This window comes from Sycon ciliatum, chromosome 8 (assembly GCF_964019385.1).
Source record: "Sycon ciliatum chromosome 8, ocSycCili1.1, whole genome shotgun sequence".
NCBI classification, from domain to species: Eukaryota; Metazoa; Porifera; class Calcarea; order Leucosolenida; family Sycettidae; genus Sycon; species Sycon ciliatum.
In genome coordinates this window covers 12,627,032-12,647,655 of record NC_088650.1, presented here as the reverse complement: position 1 = coordinate 12,647,655, position 20,624 = coordinate 12,627,032, and the positions used below count along the sequence as shown (strand labels likewise).

The 20,624-nt window shown below is 48.2% G+C and overlaps 2 protein-coding genes across 2 annotated transcripts; both read left to right on the top strand.

Annotated features, from left to right (window-relative positions):
* Positions 1 to 973: 973 nt before the first annotated feature.
* LOC135823715 (protein DD3-3-like) lies at positions 974 to 8,878 on the top strand. Its single transcript, XM_065336559.1, has 14 exons — positions 974 to 1,177; positions 1,391 to 1,444; positions 1,626 to 1,712; positions 2,244 to 2,396; positions 2,785 to 2,866; positions 3,323 to 3,439; positions 4,528 to 4,701; positions 4,979 to 5,368; positions 5,608 to 5,750; positions 6,075 to 6,245; positions 6,518 to 6,744; positions 7,033 to 7,249; positions 7,616 to 7,856; positions 8,299 to 8,878. The coding sequence occupies exons 1-14, from the start codon at positions 1,104 to 1,106 to the stop codon at positions 8,587 to 8,589; spliced, it is 2,421 nt and encodes an 806-aa protein (XP_065192631.1). The 5' UTR covers positions 974 to 1,103; the 3' UTR covers positions 8,590 to 8,878.
* Positions 8,879 to 13,949: 5,071 nt separating this feature from the next.
* LOC135823717 (arylsulfatase B-like) lies at positions 13,950 to 16,892 on the top strand. Its single transcript, XM_065336563.1, has 2 exons — positions 13,950 to 14,749; positions 15,873 to 16,892. Exons 1-2 carry the CDS (start codon positions 14,033 to 14,035, stop codon positions 16,761 to 16,763), a joined length of 1,608 nt encoding a protein of 535 aa, XP_065192635.1. The 5' UTR covers positions 13,950 to 14,032; the 3' UTR covers positions 16,764 to 16,892.
* Positions 16,893 to 20,624: the final 3,732 nt, after the last annotated feature.

Below are 20,624 nucleotides of genomic sequence, written 5' to 3'. Positions count from 1 at the left end.
ACAAGTAGTATCTGTCTTGGCCGCCCTTTTCCGATGTGCTCCGTGCGGTGCAGACCAGGTGTGCATTGCGAGTCGATTCACATGGCTTCGCCAGTTGTGTGGATTAGACCGTTATCTGGCGCTAGTCTTGATCTGTTTCATTCCGGATCAGATCTGCTATCGTTGCTATTAGCCAGAGAAAATCTGTGCATGGGTGCACATCCAGCGCATTTGCAGACTTGCGCTTCTCTTGCGACGAGAGCGTATACATGGTGTGTATGTGTGTGCGCATGTGTGTGTGTGTGTGTGTGTCGGGTTGGGGGGGGGGGGGGGGGGAGAGGGAAGAGGAGAGATGCATAATGTACCATTACATGTCAAATGTAGCTGGGTGTCCAGCTGAAGTCTGTGAGTGTGAGGAAACGTATACAACTGTCTGACATTGTGACCCTGGAACATGTGCGCTCTTTTGTAGTCTGGTTGTTTTCTGCATATTTGGTGGCCAACCTGATCGGGTCACGGGGTGTGACCCCTCGCTGGCAGGACTTTTCATTGATTCAGACATGTTTTTGGTCTGTCGTGGTCCTTGCCATGGTAATCTGTGTGGAGGCATCGATCATCCACTGCATGTCCATAGTCTAGACATACCGGTAGTAGAGCTACGTACTTGAGAAAACTGTCCGGATCTGGATATAGTCTGACTCCGAAATCCTATGCCTAGACATTGTGCTTGTACTTGTAGGCGAGATCAAGCATGATGTCGTCATGTTCTGATCGCGAGCAGACATGACATTCGTGACTCGATAGTATTGCATCAGATTACCCTATTGGGTGGCGAGTACTGACGGAATGTCGAGCCAGCAACATTATTCTGTCAAACCTTGACCGCACACGCTCGGCCATTGCCGAATTTGGTAGCGCGTTCTTGACAGCTTCGCAAGGCAAGCGAAGTAGGCTATGGAGAAAGAATAAAGCCTCTTGCAGACGAGGCGTTTTCTCAGAGCAGAAGATCGAAAAGAAGAAGAAGGAGGCTTTGCAAATCAAGTAGCGCTGGTCGCTTCAGCAAGCTCCAAGAAAGGCTCCGAACAACGAAACGATTGTAATAGGAATTCGATCAGTTACAAACCATGATGAAGATCTTTGTTCTCCTCGTTCTGCTTGTGGCGGCTGCCCAAGCAGACGTCTACCTCCACCAACCCAGGTAAGCGATGAAGAGGAAATCTAAACAGTTTCCTGCAGGCCCAGTGTTCACCTGCCTGTGGACTGGTCGGAGTAGTTTGGTTTGGATCAACCGTTGTCACGTTTGCTTGGCCACAACAAGCGCACTCAGCGTTTGGTGGATCAACGTCACTATGTGGCTAAAAATAATCGCTGTGATCGAACTTACTTTCTGTGCGTTTTTTCGTCGCTGCAGAGGTAGCAACAACCGTCTTGACGAAGCCAACCGTGGCCGAAACAACGGCAACAGGTAAGGGAGAACGTTTGTGTGACCATTTTAGATTGACTCGGACTACAACACTGGAGTTTGTTCGTCAGGTATCGTGCATGACTTTCAGATCATGATGGGTTGGTTATACACCACGACTCACGAGTAAAAGTAGAACATAGATCTGAAGTGTTCCGACCTGGATCTTTCTCTCGTTCTGCAGATTGTTTGACTCGCAGAATAACAACCGCGGAGGCTACAACGTCGGCGGTATTTACTACTATGAAGGAACTCAGGTGCATTTCGAGTGGTAAGTGATCATGGTGATTGGCCCTAGTAGATCTTCACCGTCCTCCTGTATAGAGTATTCCGACCGAAAACCGGGGCAAGGAAATCGCACTGTGCTTCCACGATCACCATGCAAGGGTCGCGAAAAACATTACATGTATCATGGACAATCATGTTGAACAGTCTGTGCTGGGGTGACGACGACTCGGAGAAGGCGACACCGGAAGGGGGGGGGGGGGGGGGCTGGATTGGACATGAACACCCTTGATTTCAGTTCCAAACTCCATCTGGGTTTTTTTTATGAACTTCAGCAACAGGTCTTCCGGCCGGGAGGGGCAATCTCCAAGGAGGTGGCTCCTACATTGCGACTGTCCCATAGCTTACAAGTAGTTGTGAAACATTGCTGACACATACAATGAATAGCCATTGTCTTAGCCAAAGGTCTCTTGTTCAAGTTAGGACTATGACCGTCTGTTGCTACGAATGCTGAACCTCAATTTCCCAATCCCAACTCCAAAATTAACGGCACATTTATTTTTGTTCTTGCTTTCAGGACCAACCAGCACTCTTGTAATGATGAGAACAATGACTGCGAGCTCATCATTCAGTACACATGCGACAGCATGATGCGCGATGGTTCCACCACCCAGACCATCCCTGAGAACCCCGTTCAGTGCCGTGACTTTGACTGCCAGACTGACTTGAAGTAAGCACTATTGAGTTTTGCTATTTCAAATACAGTTTTAATTTTTTTTAAGTTTCTGCTTAGTTTGAACAATTTCCATGCACAGGTTTCCAACTAAACTTCCATACAATAAATATTTTCATGTGACTAAAATTTATGTAGAAACTGATCATGGCATGTGGACAATGGCCGAACGTGGCCGACATCATGTGGCCCAAAGACGCAGGGGTTGACTGGAATTGCACCCAACATGGCTGTCCCGTATGGTCATGTGATGGATGTGAAACGGCTCAATTGAAACGGTATCCCTTCCCTCTTTCTTGTTGCAATTGAAGGGTGTATGTTCCGCAATAAACACTGAGCTGTAATCACCTCATCTGACCTGTCCTTGCGTGTTGATTTTGTCCAGATACGGCATGCACGAGAACTTCGACTACTACCAGAACTGCAAGTACCGCTCGCGCAACATGGGACTGTTCATTGCTGACCGAGTGAGTACATGGTAGAAATCTGCCGGTCCATGAAGATCGCCCATGTTTGATCCTTGTCAATGCCAGCCGAGGCACTGACCGTACATTGACCTGGCATAGCACCAGGCGCGTGCCCCGTATGTGTTCCTGGGTGTCCGGAACCCCCCTTTTTTCGCTCAAAATGCAGGATTTTGCTTCTTTTTTTCATTTCCCCAGGGGACGCCCCGAACCCCCCCCCCCCCTTGAAGGGCACCGGCGCACGCGCCTGAGCACTGGAGTGGCTTCACACCTTTGCCATGTGGCTGAATTTGTGTAAGAAGCGATCATAACATGTAATCACTTGAACCAACATGGCCGGCATCATGTCACCCGTAGGTGCAGGAGTTGGAACCAACATGGCTGTCTCGCATGGTCGTGTGATAAATCTGCAGTCTCGCTGATAACTCCTAATAATGCACATCTGCGTTTGTCCTACAGAACCTGAACCGCAAGGACGCCCGCTACACCCGCCAGAACGACAACGGAAATCGCCGTGGCTACGAGTGTCCCGAGGAGCGTGACTACTACCCGTACTGGGGACCAACACAGTGGAAGGTAGGCATACCATGCTATGATGCTGTACCATGCTGTGATGCTGTACCATGCTGTGATGCTGTACCATGCTGTGATGCTGTACCATGCTGTGATGCTGTACCATGCTGTGATGCTGTACCATGCTGTGATGCTGTACCATGCTGTGATGCTGTACCATGTTGTGATGCTGTACCATGCTGTGATGCTGTACCATGCTGTGATGCTGTACCATGCTGTGATGCTGTACCATGCTGTGATGCTGTACCATGCTGTGATGCTGTACCATGCTGTGATGCTGTACCATGCTGTGATGCTGTACCATGCTGTGATGCTGTACCATGCTGTGATGCTGTACCATGCTGTGATGCTGTACCATGCTGTGATGCTGTACCATGCGGTGATGCTGTACCATGCTGTGATGCTGTACCATGCTGTGATGCTGTACCATGCTGTGATGCTGTACCATGCTGTGATGCTGTACCATGCTGTGATGCTGTGATGCTGTACCATGCTGTGATGCTGTACCATGCTGTGATGCTGTACTACTGTTAGGTGGCATGCACTGAATCATAATGGTGTGGCGTGTAAGCATACCATGCTGTGATTCTGCACTACTGCATACCATGCTGTGATGCTGTACTACTGGGTACCATGATGAGCTAGTGAAGCACTGAATAGTGAAGCACTGAATCACAGAACAACAACGGCTATCAAGGCTAGATAGTCGCTACTCCGAGTTTCATGCTTTCGCAATCATCAGGCAACACCCACTGAATCATAATTGTGTCACTTGTGAGGTTGACTACAGTCCCCTCTACACTGAGAAGCATACTTTTGGATGGTTGCATCGTCAGCATTTTGCTGCAGTACTCATGCCATCATGATGCAATTCCAGTTTGAATACAGTACCTTGCCCACAACACTTGGGGTATTTTCCCTGTGTACTGAAAGTCACACAAATCTTCAATCAAAACATTTACTTAGGTTTTATAGTCCCTTGTTCGATTTTCACTTGTGCCAGTCATCTCCTTCCGTACTGTCCCCACCAAATTCCCTCTTGCCTTTAGTTGATGTTTTAAGGCTAATACGCAATTGTGTTCACCTTCCAGGATGTCGTCATCATGACCAGCGACGTATCTCGCTGCCCGTACTACCAGGACAACAGCCAGAACGTCAAGCCGCGCTTCGCCTGCCAGGTGCCCGACCCGTACTTCCAGTACAAGAAGCGTTGCGGCACAGGACGCACCGGCTACATCATTCCCATCACCGAGGCCGAGTGCAAGGTATGGGCTGCAATGGCACAGTCAAATCTCCACCTCTGTACATGTGAAAAGTCTGACCTGCACATACTTTGATTTTTGTGATGCCAAAGACATCACATACAAATCTGGAAATACTCACGTCAGGAAGTATTATGACGTCAAGGGGCCATCAAATTCAGTGCATTGCGAGCTGAATTGTAACTACCAATGGCCATAGTGTGTCATTCAACTTATATGTTACTTGAAGGTTCTGTGGTTAAGATTCGTGTCTCCCAATTATATTGGTGTGTATTTCTAGAAAGTATCATGGAACTACGAGCGCGATGCCACAAACCCCACGTGCGCAAAGGAGATCACTGCCTACGATCCGACTCACCCAGAGACCGGCGTCAACTCCTCGCTCATCATCTATGGCCAGTGGCTGGAGTACCCCAGCCACGGCATCGCCGGGCCCGACTGCCAGGAGGCGCCCTGGTCGCGTGACAATCACCTTGGTAACGGAATCGGCGGCTTCCCCAACTCGTACAACTGGACCGTTCCGAACCTGGACCACGAGTTCTGCGTCTTCCGCATTCGCTACAACATCTCGACGTCCGAGTTCGATGGCTGGTCGAAGACTAACTGGACCACGATGAACGCTGTCAACCCAAGGCCTGGCAAGCCCACCAACATTCCTATCTGGGACCAGGTAAAATCTAAGACGTGTGCAAGAGCGGATTCTACCATGCATACCATGTTGAAATTGATTCTGGTGTGACTGTGAGCATATATGCAATAAATTCGAAGATTTTAGAACCATAACGTGTAAAGTGCACGAGATGAACAAGTCGGTGTGGAGAGCAACCACCTTTCCCATAAGATAAAAAAAACATACCTCTTTGTCTTTCTTAAAATTGGTTGCATTGTTTTGGTGGACCGTTTCTGCAGGTGAAGCTCAACGAGACCACTGCCCGCAGCCGTGGATACGTCTTCCGTCAGAACCCAGTTGTTCACATGTTCGGCGAGACTACGAACATGCCCCTGCGCCTTGCCATCAACACCAACCAGTTCTCACGTACCTTCCAGGATCGGTAAGTCAATGCATTGACAAATCCTGTGTTTACTGCATACAAAAATGTGATCGTAAATGAGAGTCTTCCCCTGTGATTGTATATGACCTTGCAAGTACTTTTATGATACTGCAGTGTGATAACAATATCCTATTACTCTATTATTACAGGGAGAATACAATTTATGGGATTGTTCAGCTGTTATGCTCCACTGCCCTTCCCGACTACACATTATTGTACATTCTGCAGTAGCCATCGCATTGCCCAGAATCTCTACGTCGACCATGCGTGTAACCTCTGCTGAGCTGCAATACTCATTTGCCTTTTGTCTGGATTTCTTCGCAGTACTCACGCATTTGCCGTGCGTCCTCGTCCTGCCGAGCTGAAGGAGGCCGTCATCCACAACGTACAGGTCCGCGGCAAGCGTGGTAACATCGTCCAGACGTACCCTGGCGTGGAGTACGACTTTGCCCCCAATCGCTTGGAGATGGCCAGCGACGAATACATCCACTTCCAGTAAGGGCATTAGTGCAGTGTGTTGCTGCCGTTGTGCAATTTGAGAAAGCCATACATTCTTGCCACGCTCTTCATACAATCTATGGGCTACACTAAAAAAATGAAAGAATGAAGTTATCCCACAAAATTTCTGTAAAGGTTTCTTCCCAGGTAGATGCAAAATGTTTGGTGCGCTTGACACATTGCATGCATGCTTGGGAATTCTTTGGAAAGGGATTGTTATTCTCGTGGGCATGCTATCACCAACTATTCTATGGCATGACCCGCTTCAGGTGGACCGGCTCCAACACCAACCCGAACAACAACGCCGGACAAGGCAAGCAGGGCACCGACCGTCACAACGTGGTCATGCTAGAGGAGCCGCGCTACGAAGAGGGTAGCATGCCGAGGACCAGCCTGTACGGACAGTGGGGACTCAACTACCCCCAGCACCTGGACAACACCACCTTCCTCGGCTTCAACCGTACCGACATGGACACACTCGCCTTTCTTACTTCCCGTAAGATTCGTGTTGCACAACTTGAATTGTACATGCATGCAGTCCACAACTTAAAGAGAGAGAGAGAGAGAGAAATAGGGAGAGAACTTATCGTTTGTATCGGGTGCATGTGTGGCTGTGTGGGAAGCCAGGTATACCCCGCTATTGCCTTACTGAGCCTGCCAGCAATGTTGTCATGACTCATCAAAGTTGGCATCATCTTCATGTTTACCACTGGCAGCGGTTCTGTCAAATCTTTTTATGCCTTCTTTCCATGTTTTCGTTCTCCATTCCTCTTGCTGTTTCTAGATCAGTTCCGTGGAGAGATGTCGGAGTTGGATGACGCCGGCACCTACTTTGACATGAAGCCACGCAAGGTGACCGATCTTGGAACGTATCACTATATGTGCACACGCAACAACAACTTCTCCAACCGCAGTCAGAAGGGAAAGATCACCGTGGGACTCGCAGCCCTGGCTTATAAGATGATTGGCTGGAACGGCGGTGCCATCGAACTCACCGGCGGGTGAGTCTTCTCCTAATGGCAGCAACTCGTATGCCACTGAACTAAATCCTTTATGGTCGGTGTGAGAGTCAGTCAGAATGTTTAAAAAATTCTTTGTCCAGCTTTTTCAAAAGAATGCAATGTATCATCGTACAGTGCATTCTTTTGGCGCTAATGTGCGTACAGAGCAAAGATCTTTAGATACCTGTGTCACTTTGGTCTGGCCAAAGAGGTCTTTATTTTTGAACTTGATGTAAGGGTATTCGTAACACTGTCATTCTGACATTGTGCTGACCATAGGTGGACCCCCGCCCCACCCCTCAACCCAGCACACGACCAAGACACGAACTAAATTCCTGTGCTGCCCTTCACCATTCTCGTTCACAGAGCCAACCGACTGACAGTGCCACGCGGAACATTCACCCAGCCACAGAGCCTGCGTGTCGAGCACTGGAAGGAGAAGGACTGCCAGCAGCTTCTGGAGAACCTGGGCAGTGGCATCTACGGCACGGGCGAGACCGCCAGCGACTGCCTGGCCGTGTTCCCCGAGAGACAGCTAGCCTATGGCAACAACAGCATGTGGATGAACATGAAGCTCAACGAGCGCCAGTCCGGCGGAAAAGTCCGAGTAAGTGTTGTGCCTGCTGCTCCTTCAAATGTGTGTCCTTACCAAGCTGTTGAACGCCATGCGATTTCAAAAGTGCCAATTCCCTTCAGCATCGGCACAGTGCACACATTGCACGACCAGTGCCGTAGAAGACAGTGCAATGATAGAATAGTCAGTAGAAATGGACAGGAAATTGGAAGAAAGGGATGAGAGTTGAATAATGAAGTGGAGTTTCAATTTTTCGGAGCCATGTGTGCGTATCATTTATGCCAGCAATTCTAGTAAAATAGAAGAGGGAAGGGGCTGTAGAAGATCGAAAGAATGAAGTGGCATAACAATTTCAGTAAAGGAATATTGGAGTCTAGATGTGCATTAGATGTCAGAAAATACTATAAGTAGAGAGCAAAGAAAACAGCGACAGAATTTAATCTCCTTTCCGCTCTTTCCTTTCATTGTGTGACAGGTGTACCAGACCACCACTGGTGCAGCAAACTCGTGGACCGAGGTGACGATCAACAGCTCCGACGCTACCAGCGTCGCCTTCCAGGCCAAGTCCGGAGGTATCTACGTCGTGAAGAAGGAGCCGAACGTGGCGCTCATTGTCAGCATCACCGCGGCCTGCATTGTCGTTGGCCTGATCATCCTGGGTACCATCTTCTACTTCAAGCGTTACCCGGGCAAGTTCAGCAAGATGCGCACCAACACGTCGCAGAGCCTGCAGTACGCAGTGCGCTCCTTCCAGACCAAGGTCTAATAGCTGACCCTCATCAACAGCTATCTATCTCAATATTCTACCTCTTATTTTTTTCTCCTCGTGGCAGTGGTTGACGTGTCTTGCTGTCGGCCATGTATAATATGAATATTTCAACAATCTTCTTTCAATGGCCAAAATAACTCCAATTTCGACAGTCATCCCCACCTTATATCCCTTCTTTCTGCTTCGTTTGATGACTTCGCTTTCTGCTGCTCTGCTGGCCGGATGCAACAGGAGCCTTGCCATTCCAACAACTCTCTTTCCTGTCCTAAGTCAATTTTCGAAAGAATCTAGAGTGCTGTGTAGTGTGTGAGATGTCTGACCATGGGTGTTGCAGGGTCAGAACCGTTTGGGTCACATTCTTACCCCTCGACCGTTTGCAGTTGAAGCAAAGCAAAGCTGGGATGACTTTGTTTAGCAGGGGTACTGAGTAACTCGCGTGTTTTCACCTGTCATCGCTGCATGGATATCCGGTCTGAGACTCGTGGCCGCTTTTTGGTGACTGCCGGGAGACAAACCTGTGAGAACATGTACGCTTATTTTTACACTGCAGCACAGGCATACGTCGTGGAGATAATGTCTCTCCCCTCCTATGGAGCCTTATACTTGTAACAATCATTACAAGCACACATTTTAAAACAAGCTGAAGTGAAACTTCAAAAGTGTGTCCAAACACGATTTCGTTTTGTACGTACATCAGCACTAGAATCCAGATCTTGTAGCGGACGCCTTTCTCTTTGTTCGACTGAATTTGTATTGTCCCCGTGTAATTGGAACTATTAAAAAAAATGTTCAAGAAAAGTTCTATTCAGTCAGCCTCACGTTTCTGCGTCCATAGGTACGTCACAGGTCACGACGGGTGACTCAAGCTGCAGGTGATTTTGAAGTTATTTTGCCATGACGTGAATGTTATGGCAGTATTTTCTTCTTCTTTTTATTCCATGGCTGGTAGCCCTCATCCATTATATTGGTCAACACCATGTCATCCATGAATTGAGAATAATAATAATAATAATGGTGAAAAAGGAGGACAAAATGTTACGAGTTATGACTAACTGTCCACCAACGTAACCAGATCTTATACAGTCAGTGAGTGCGACAAAATGGCACAAAACCAACATTTTGTCCTCCTTTTTCACCATAATTTAATTGGCTTATCATCCGAGTTAAATAATAATAATTCGAAGGATTGTCGGGGAAGTGAACTGCCTGAAAAGAGAAAAATCGCCAGACTCCTCATTTTTTTCTCTTTTCAGGCAGTTCACTTCCCCAACAATCCTTTGAATTTGAAGTTCTCCCAATCCTTTCAAAAATAATAATGATAATAAACCGTGAACATGGGCGAAGCAGACATTTTAACATTAAAAGAAAGGCTGTCAACGGAAGTGAGCTTCGATATGACTTCATTACGGTCAGCACTACGGAAAATATTGAAGTACGACATGCTGCCAAATAAATTCCAAAACCGTGTCTTTCCTGAAATTCTGAAAGGTATAAAAAGTCAGCACGACAGTGGTAAAATTTAATAACAAAATATGGACGGAATGTACACTCTACTTCGAAGTAGTAGGGGAGTCACGACCAAGTGATGCGACTAGCAGATCTGTTAGCCAAGTCTACATAGACTGATGCATGTTCAAATTCACGTGTCCACACAGTTCCTTGTCTTGCAGCTGCTGCCTTGGGTGGTCCAAGAGGTCTTGTGAACTCCGGGTACCATTCACTGGGCATGCCACATTCCACGCCAGCTTTGCACGGGATATAGCCGTCCTGAATGCTGTAAAACCATGCATAGCTGAGGAACACCCTCTCGTTGGCCACAATCAGGAACGGAGCGAGTGACTCCACCAGCCGCTCTGCTGCAGCGACACGACAACCTGCAGCCGTGGCAGGTACGGGGACGGGTCCCTTCCACGAGGCGATCAGAAACGAATTTCCTGGAACTCCGCGCTGAACAAACGGTACGTTCGCAGGCCCGGGGAATGCATGAATGACCACAGTGTGGCCGGCATTGCTCACGTTGATTATCGTTTCGAAACTGCGCTCCATGAGCGGAACATTCCATGATCCATCGGCATTTTCAGTGCTGAAGCTGCCAAACATCTCATCAAAGCCGCCATTGAAATGCTGCAGGGTAGTGTTCCACGTGATGTCTGCTGGAAGGTTGGGAGCAGGGTGCGCCTCCATTGCGCCATTTCCCCAAATCTCGCCGCCGTTCAGCTCCGTGAACGTGTCCTGTGCCAATTGCATCATCTGCATCTTACCTTCAAACAATTTCCGATAGCGCTCTGCAGAAATGTTGGCATTGAAGTCGCGAAATCCGGCCCCGTCGATGAATATACCATCACACAGGGCCTTGGCATCTTCTCTGCTTTTGAACAATGACAGTGGAGCGTTTACGAACCACTTCTGGGCTTCTGGCACGGACAGGTCCACAAGCGGATGTCCACGACTCTCAGCTGTGGGCTCTCTGAACCACAATACGTGTCCATAGTCATCTTTCATCCACCATTCGGGATGATCGAATAACTGATCTACGATGAACTTGATTATGGATACCATGCCGGAATTCTGGTAGTATAGCAGTTTTATTTTAGGATTTATCGCTTTCAGCGCTCTGGCAAGGATGGCCAGGCTGCTTTCGCCTGTTCCATTGAAATTTTGGCTGTCCAAGAAGTCATTGAATGCCACGGCCGCATAGTTCTCGGCGATTTCCCTGATCCACCACTGATCGCTCATGTTGAAGATCTCACTAGATTCGTGGCCGAAATTCCCAGCGAGCATGCTGTTGTTTGGACAGGCTACGCATTCCCAGCCGTGGAGGAGGTTTGATTTGGCAATGCTATCAGCAGTGCCGCTCACGATCAGAACTAGAGCAATGAACCAAGCCGGAGCAAAACACGTCTTTTCACTAGCCATCATCACTAGGAGTAGGAATGATACGAGCTCGGAACGCCCTTACTTGGCCTTAGCCTGTATTTTACTAGTAAGTAGTACTAGGTTAGTAGGTAACTGGTTACCGGCAGATTACAAACCTCCAGCACTCAACAGCAACCACGGTCTGGACTATGCCTAGTATGGTACGTGGTGGTAACTAATTATTTCTTTGGTTCATTCCCGATCTCTGGAGCAAGGCGCTGACTGAGCTTGAGCGTTGACATGATGAGGTAGCTTTTATTTGTACTGTAAGTAACGAGTTACGTAGACAATGGTCGAGCTGCCGACGAGAGTGCTTTTTTCGGACATTCGTCGCTTCGCCTTTTTGAAAATCAACGTGGCCATGGTAATGGTTGCCAACCTTCTTCGTTCTGGTGCCAAATCGAAGTGTGAAGGCATTGTCATGTGACTCCCTCGCTGACATGGCCATGTCAGTCGTAGATCTACAGTAGACTACACTCGTCGTGTCCGTTGTTACAATGAGACATCTGACACAGACCTACTGTAAAACCGGACAATTACATTGGCAACAAAAACTCTTTTCTTTCCAACTTTCAGATAAATAAATGAAAATAAAATAACCTTCGGAAATCTGGCATGGAATAAAAATATGTTCAGGGAATGTGGCAATATGAAACATGTGCAAAACGTACAATCTGAGATAATTCAGTCATACTTGCACATGTGAAGCCATCAATGAAATCAATTCCAGGTCACGCGACTAGCAGACCTGTTGGCCAGGTCTACATAGACTGATGCATGTTCAAATTCACGTGTCCACACAGTTCCTTGTCGTGTAGCTGCTGCCTTGGGTGGTCCAAGAGGTCTTGTGAACTCCGGATACCATTCACTGGGCATGCCACACTCCACACCAGCCTTGCACGGGATGTAGCCATCCTCGATGCTGTAAAACCAAGCATAGCTGAGAAACACTCTCTCGTTGGCCACAATGAGGAACGGTGCGAGTGACTCCACCAAGCGCTTTGCAGCAGCTTGCCGACAGCCTTCAGTAGTCGTGGGCACGGGCTGAGATCCTTTCCAGGAGGGGACAGTGAAGGAATTTCCTGTTTCTCCCCGATGCACAAACGGCACAGTAGCAGGCCCCGGAAACGCATGGATGACAACGGAATGCCCCGCGTTACTGACGTTGATTATCGTTTCAAAGCTTCGTTCCATCAATGGGACGTTCCACGAGCCGTCAGGGTTCTGCGTGCTGAAACTGCCGAACATTTCATCGAAGCCTCCATTGAAGTGTTGCATGGTCGTGTTCCAAGTAACATCCGATGGTAGATTCGAAGCAGGGTGTGCCTCCATGGCAGCGTTTCCCCAAACCTCTCCGCCATTCAACTCCGTGAAGATCTGCTGCGCCAGTTGCATGGCCTGCATTTTCCCTTCGAACAGCTTCCGATAGCGCTGCGCGGAAATGTTGCGGCTGATGTCCCGATAGCCGGCACCATCCACGAACAGCCCATCACACAGCGCCTTGGCCTCCTCCTTGTCCTTGAATAGTGACAGCGGTGCATTCGCAAACCACTTTTGGGCTTCGGGGACTGTAAGATCAATGTATGGGTGGCCTGGCCTGCCTGCTTCGGGTTTATGGAACCACACAATATTACCATAGTCATCCTTCAGCCACCAATCCTCGTGCTCCTGTAGCTGAGCTACGAAGAATGGTACGTTGGAGACCCACTGGGACGCCTCGTAAAAGAGCAGCTTGATCTTGGGATTTACGGCCTTCATCGCTCGGGCGACCGTTACTAGGCCACTCTCTCCGGATCCGTTGTACCTGTTGCTATCCAAATAGCTATTGAGGGTAACAGCAGCATAGTTCTGCGCAACCTCTTTGATCCACCACTGGTCACTCATGTTGAATATCAAGCTGTTTGTGTGTCCGAAATCACCCGCAAGCATGGTGTTTGTCGAACAGGCAACGCAGTCCCAACCGTGAACGAGATTGGACGAAGGGAAAGCTTTAGCTCCATGCCAGGTGCAAGCCATGGACGTTACAAGGAAGGCAGCACTGATCCAAGACATACCTCCTTGTTTCACCAGACGAACCTCTTCCATCGCTTGTAATTATTCCGGCACTCTTCCTGGTAGAATCATTCGCATGTTTGATGGGCCTTTATCTTCTAATTTTTTATTCTGGCAATTGAATTATGTAGATCTACAAATGCATCTTCATCACTACATCAGCTGGGCTTCACCATGTTCACAGCCAGCTGACAAGATCTACGCGCCGGGCGCTATGCAGTCCACCAGGCATGCATGGTCCACACTGGGCGGAACTGGGGTCAAATCAACACGGGTCGATTGGATTTCTGACTGCATGCATTGCAAACCTCAAACTAATGAAAATACATGACTGATTCAATCATTCTTTTTGCAGTGCTTTCAGATATTCAGTGCATGAGAATTGAGATAAGTCACTGTGGTATTTACTAATACTACGGTACATGCAGTACTAGTGTGCAATACGGTCCTGAATCTGAGGATCGAAGGCTTCATGGTTTATCTCTTTTCCTGCGAACGACTATGTCCTGGTAGATTGATGATCCCAGCCACGATGTGGACGTTTGTTTTTCATTTTCTTGTCACGGTTGTAGCATTGAACAATGTGGTCGTTGCAAACGAGCTGCTGCCGGCGGCAGGCAAACAGCCTCATATCGTCATGATCTTCGTGGACGACTGGGGATGGGCAAATGTTGGCTACCACCGTCAAGTGCCCACACGAGAAGTTCAGACGCCAAACTTCGACTGGCTGTGCAAGCAGGGCATTGAGCTGGACCAGCACTATGCGTTTCGAGTGTGCTCGCCCTCGCGATCCTCACTGATAAGCGGACGACTGCCACTCCATGTCAACATACAGAATATTCAGCCCAACGTCTATAATCCGAATGACACGGTGTCTGGTTTCCAAGGCATACCCCGATTCATGACTGGAATTGGGGCAAAGATGAAAGCGGCTGGCTATGCCACGCATCAAGTGGGAAAGTGGGACGCTGGAATGGCCACTCCGGATCACACGCCGGCTGGACGTGGCTTCGACACGTCTTTCTGCTACTACCACCATGATAATGATTACTACACGGAGCTGGCTGGAAGTTGCAATTACAATCATCACCAAGTCAACCTCACGGACCTCTGGACGACGGACGGACCTGGCGCTGGGTACAATGGAACACTGTACGAGGAAACATTGTTTAGCAAGCAAGTCTTGAAGGTACAACACCACTCAATGAAATCCGGTCGCGTCACTCAAGTACGCGTCGGGCAGGTTGCGCAGCCCTAGACCTGCGAACACTGGGCTGCAAAATTCGGCAAGGCGCAAACTTGAGTGACGCGACTGGACTTCATTGAGCAGGACTGTACATGTGATAATAGACAGAGATCGTATCTCAGCGAATATTTGGTAGACGATAGCAACAAAAGTTGGTGCGGCATTCAATGAACAGGAGTGGCATTCTTCAATGACGCAGTCAAACATTCAGCAAGGACAGCTCGTGGACAAAGTACACACACTTTGCGATAGTCTCTTCCAACCGATTTTGCGGAAAGCCTTTTACGCGTACGTATAGAAACCACAAGCGGAAGCGAAAAAACGGGCACAGGAAGAACTAAAGCACGCCATGGTCAACTCTGAACAATAAATTATTGTTCAGAGTTGACCATGGCCTGCTATAGTTTTTGTTTTATTATTAATAAAACAACTTGGCAACTCATACTAGTGCTCGCCTCGATGTGATATAGGCTAGACATCAAGGTTATCAAATATTGATCCAGGGTGGTTGCATGGAAAATCAAGAGTCTGTACGACCATCTCAACGTTGAACTGGACTTCAAGATGCAGCGTCAGGAGGTAATCTTTTGGAAGGCACCGACGCATTATCTGTATTTTCAATTGCCATGGGAAGTTGCCAATGCCCTGTTTTAGAAATTGAATAAGCCCATTGCACAATGACGTAATGTGTACCATCAACACCCCACACAGCCACCTGGGCATGGTCATCTGGGGTGTTGAACAATGCATTGCAGATACCAGCGTTCTCACAAGCATTACTCATATCTTCCATATTTGGCAATGCGCAATGGGCTTGTAGCGTGAGTTAGCTAGCACCTGACACTGTGTTGCTGCAGATAAACGAAACCGGGTGTACAGTGGAACTCTGAAAATATGAATTATTTTTCCAGGCATACTTCCTTTCTGGGCAATGCGCCCATACCCCAGACAATGTCGGTCCCAAAGCAAGCATACGTCTTATCAGGAAACATGCTTTGTGGGTTCCGCTGTACTTCAAGTACCCAGGGCGGCAACTTATCCATGAAATCTTGTTTCTGTGCTTTAGGTCATTTCAAGCCATCCGAAAGAAACACCATTGTTCCTGTACTATGCACCCCACATCGTGCACAAGCCCTACGAAGTTCCCCAGGAGTATCTGGATCGCTTCGACTTCATCGACACCCCCAATCGCCGTGTTTACCACGCGATGGTGACCTACTTGGACGACGTCGTTGGAAACCTGACTGAAGCCCTGAACAGCACTGGGCTCTGGGAAAACACGCTGATTGTCGTGAGCAGCGATAACGGCGGCCCAGTCCATGCCTTGTCTGGTGCTAACAACTATCCCCTTAAGGGCGGAAAGGCAACAAACTGGCAAGGCGGCGTACGCGTCAATGCATTCGTATCCGGAGGATTCGTGCCGGAAGACATGAGAGGGAAGAAAGTTGATGGTTACATCGCTTTGGCAGACTGGTATGCCACGTTCTGTTCTCTGGCTGGTGTGGATAAGACCGATGAGCGTGCAAAGGCAGCCCGGCTACCTCCAGTGGATGGGCTGGACATGTGGCCGATGATCTCCGGTGAGAACATGACATCGCCGCGCACAGAGATCCCTTTGAGCTCGGGACTGATCAGTGGTGACTACAAGATACTGGTGGGTAAAAACGCTCTAGCAGGCTGGACAGGGCCACAGTACCCAAACAATACGAATCCAACGGGTGGCATCAACGCTACCGAACAGTGCGGCACTACTGGCTGTCTGTATAACATTAAGGCTGATCCTTATGAGCACGTCAATCTCGCCAACAAATCACCCAGCATTCTGAAACACATGCAAGAGCGGCTGGCAGCGTGGAAGGCGACTTTGTTCGATCCGGACCGCGGCAAGGAATGGCACGGTGCATGTGAAGTCGCAGTGGAGAAATACGGTGGATTCTGGGGACCTTTTCTCCCTTGAATGTATGAAAATTATTAAGCAATGTAGGTGTAAACCTCATCACTCAATCATTTCAATTCCTTTAGGTCACTGCGCCCAAGCTCTACTGCAGCCACATCATCACATGGAAAACCCTAAACAATGAAAAATGTGTGCAGTCTGTCTGTCTGATGCAAACCTGTACGATTTCAATTCTATAATTGCCAGCCAGGGTCATCATCAGGACTGTAGGGAAACAGGTGAGGTGGACCTAGGCTATATCATACAGCACAAGGTGGACCTAGGCTATATCATACAGCAAAGGGTGGACCTAGGCTATATCATACAGCACAAGGTGGACCTAGGCTATATCAGGCACAAGCTGGACCTATAATTATCATACAGCACAAGGTGGACCTAGGCTATATCATACAGCACAAGGTGGAACGAACTAGGCTATAAGCATTATCATGCACCATCATGGAATGATAATGTAGGTCTCATACTTATGCACTCCCTTTCACTCACACACACACCCGTACACACACACCCGTACACACACACACACACACACACCCGTACACACACACACACACACACACACACACACACACACACACACACATTCACACACACAAAATGGTGATACTGTATTGCAGACACTCACACATGCACACACGCACATACGTACACATACACACACATGCACACACGCACACACGCATTCACACACACTCTCAGAAAAAAATGCCCATAACAAGGCCTTATTATGAAATGCAAGTGGGTAATAAGAACCATCATAGCATTGTGCGATTCATGAAGGGAACTAACCTGAAGTATTATAATGGTGCTGAATACTACTATGCTATAGGCATTGCTTTTAAATAAAGCAATAAATAAATTGTATTGCAATTCAGTGAAGGCAAGCGCAATAAATAGGTGTACGAGCTTCGTGCCACGGCCACAAATTTGTACTTGGACCGGTACGTCCGATGGTTTTACTAGTCTCGTTCTCATTTTTGTAAATACAACTCGATAAAATCCTAAGTAAAACGTACTTTGGGCATGCATACGTACTGGATACATGTGCTACGTATAAATACCGATTAAGGGAAAGGCAAAGGAAATAACTTATGACCAAGTGATCCGACTAGCTGATCTATCAGCCAGGTCTACATAGACTGATGCGTGCTCAAATTCACGTGTCCACACAGTTCCTTGTCGTGTAGCTGCTGCCTTGGGTGATCCAAGAGGTCTTGTGAACTCCGGGTACCATTCACTGGGCATGCCACACTCCACACCAGCCTTGCACGGGATGTAGCCATCCTCGATGCTGTAAAACCAGGCATAACCAAGAAACACTCTCTCATTAGCCACAATCAGAAATGGAGCCAGGGACTCAACAAGCCTTTTCGCCGCTGCTTCACGACACCCCTCTGCAGTTGTTGGCACTTGAACTTGTCCATTCCACGAAGGAACAATGAAATCATTTCCTGGAGTACCTCTTGAAGCGAAAGGAACTGTGGCCGGCCCAGGGTATGCATGTATAACTATCGTATGCCCTGCGCTGCTAGCATTGATCACAGTCTCGAAGGTACGCTCCATCAACGCTGTGTTCCACGAGCCATTTTTGTACTCAGTGCTGAAACTGCCAAACATCTCGTCGAAAGCACCATTGAAATTGCTCAGTGTTGTGTTCCACGTGATATCAGGAGGGAGGCTTTCAGGTGATTGATGTGCCTCCATAGCCGCATTTCCCCACACTTCACCTCCATTGAGCTCTGTAAAGAGATTCTGAGCCAATTTCAGTGCTTTCATCTTTCCTGCAAATAGCTCCCGGTATCGAGTATCAGAGATGTTATGGCTTACGTCCCTGAAGTTGGCGCTATCCACAAATATTCCGTCGCAGAGCTCTTTAGCTTCAGTCTTGTTATGAAAGTAGGACAGCGGAATGTTCGCGAACCAGGTTTGTGCTGCCGGAACGGTCAAATCCACCATCGGAATGCCTTGCTTCCCCTTGGAGGGTTGTCTCGCCCAAACGATATTACCATAATCATCTTTCATCCACCAGTCCGGTTTGGCCAGCAGCTGGTGTGAGAGGAATGGGCTTTCCGCACCGACAGTATGAGCGGATTGGTACATTAGAAGTTTAATTCCAGGGTTTGCTTTCTTGAGTGCCCTGGCCACAGTCACTTTTCCATTCTCTCCCGTGCCATTGTAATCCTGCGAGCGGAGAAAATCGTTCATCGCAACTGCTGCGTAGCTCGTTGCGACCGTATCAATCCACCACGTGTCGCTCATGTTGAATATGTTGTAGTGCATGTGACCGAAGTTTCCGGCGAGCATGCTGTTCGTCTTGCACGAAATGCAGTCCCAGTTGTGAGTCAGCTGCGACAGAGAAACACTCATCGATTGCGTCAAGGCACTAGTGCCAGATTGAATGCAGGCACAAAGAGCCAAGAGGGAGACCAGTAGTTCCATCGCCATTTTCACGGTAGAAGAAGTGGACCACGAAACCAAAATCTTTGATTTTGAATCACAAACATCACTAATATACAACGTAGAATTGTAGTTTAGTTTGTGTCAGGGCCTAGGGATAGAGGTACGGTAAGTTTTTACTCATGCACTTCCAGGCTCGGCCACGGCCACAGACACACTGAGCTAGTCAGCATGGTCAGTGACCAGGTGACACTGACATGGTGTCTGCCAAGTATCATTGTGTTGCGACCAAGTAAAGTACTAGTAAAATTGTGTTATATCGCACCATTCTCGGGGACTCCGTCGCTGTAGCCGTGTGTAAGCTTCTGCATTTCGTGAATCCCTCAAATAATAAGAGTCTCCAAACCAAGTCACTGGCCAGACCTAACTTGCTGTATTAGCAAAGAAGTTGTTTTTTTTTAATTTAAAAGAAGCTCTTCATGAGGTTCAACCGTTGAGGCCCAGGAGTTCACAACGGGAAAGCCTAGAGAATAAATACTGACAGTCACTGCAACAACAGAGCTGTTTCATTCTAAAGGATACGTCACGCAGCTTCCTTGAACTAGGATCCTTTACCGATATCATTGAGGGCTTCAACGCTATCGTTCAGGCAAGACATCTCACTTATGACCAGGAAATCAATTAAGAAAAACCATGATGTCTTTGGAAGCTATGTGTATCGGCTGAAAGCGTTGACAGCTCAGGAACACAGCGAGAGTTCAATAAAGACGAAATTTGTCTTTGTCAACATTCCTAATAAACAGGAATGCTGAAAACTAGGGTGAGCTATATATTAAGAAAGGATGAGAGAGCTCGTCAAAGAAGGAAGGAAAATGATTTACGACCAAGTGATGCGACTAGCAGACCTGTAAGCCAGGTCTACATAGACTGATGCATGTTCAAATTCACGTGTCCACACAGTTCCTTGTCGTGTAGCTGCTGCTTTGGGTGATCCAAGAGGTCTTGTGAACTCCGGATACCATTCACTGGGCATGCCACACTCCACACCAGCCTTGCATGGGATATAGCCATCTTCAATATTGTAGAACCAAGCATAGCTGAGAAATACTCTCTCATTTGCAACAATCAGAAATGGAGCCAGGGACTCGACGAGTTTTTGAGTAGCTGCTTCTCGGCATGCTTCTGGAGTTGTCGGTACTTGCACCGGACCTTTCCACGATGCCACCCTGAAGTCATTACCCGGTGCGCCGCGTGAAACAAACGGTACTGTAGCCGGTCCAGGGAATGCGTGTATTACCACTGTATGACCAGCACTGCTGGCATTGAGCACGCTCTCGAAGCTACGCTCCATCAACGCCGCGTTCCACGAGCCGTCCTGGTTCTCTGTGCTGAAGCTGCCAAACATCTCGTCGAATGCGCCGTTGAAATTGCTCAGGGTCGTGTTCCAGGTGATGTCGGCGGGAA

What these genes read in the sequence shown, in the direction of transcription:
- LOC135823715 (XM_065336559.1), top strand. Translation starts at nt 1,104, where the DNA reads ATGATGAAGATCTTTGTTCTCCTCGTTCTGCTTGTGGCGGCTGCCCAA. An exon ending in ACTCAGGTGCATTTCGAGTG is followed by an intron (nt 1,713 to 2,243) that starts GTAAGTGATCAT and finishes TCTTGCTTTCAG; the next exon opens with GACCAACCAGCACTCTTGTA. An exon ending in GACGAATACATCCACTTCCA is followed by an intron (nt 6,246 to 6,517) that starts GTAAGGGCATTA and finishes GACCCGCTTCAG; the next exon opens with GTGGACCGGCTCCAACACCA.
- LOC135823717 (XM_065336563.1), top strand. Translation starts at nt 14,033, where the DNA reads ATGGTTTATCTCTTTTCCTGCGAACGACTATGTCCTGGTAGATTGATG. An exon ending in TTAGCAAGCAAGTCTTGAAG is followed by an intron (nt 14,750 to 15,872) that starts GTACAACACCAC and finishes TCTGTGCTTTAG; the next exon opens with GTCATTTCAAGCCATCCGAA.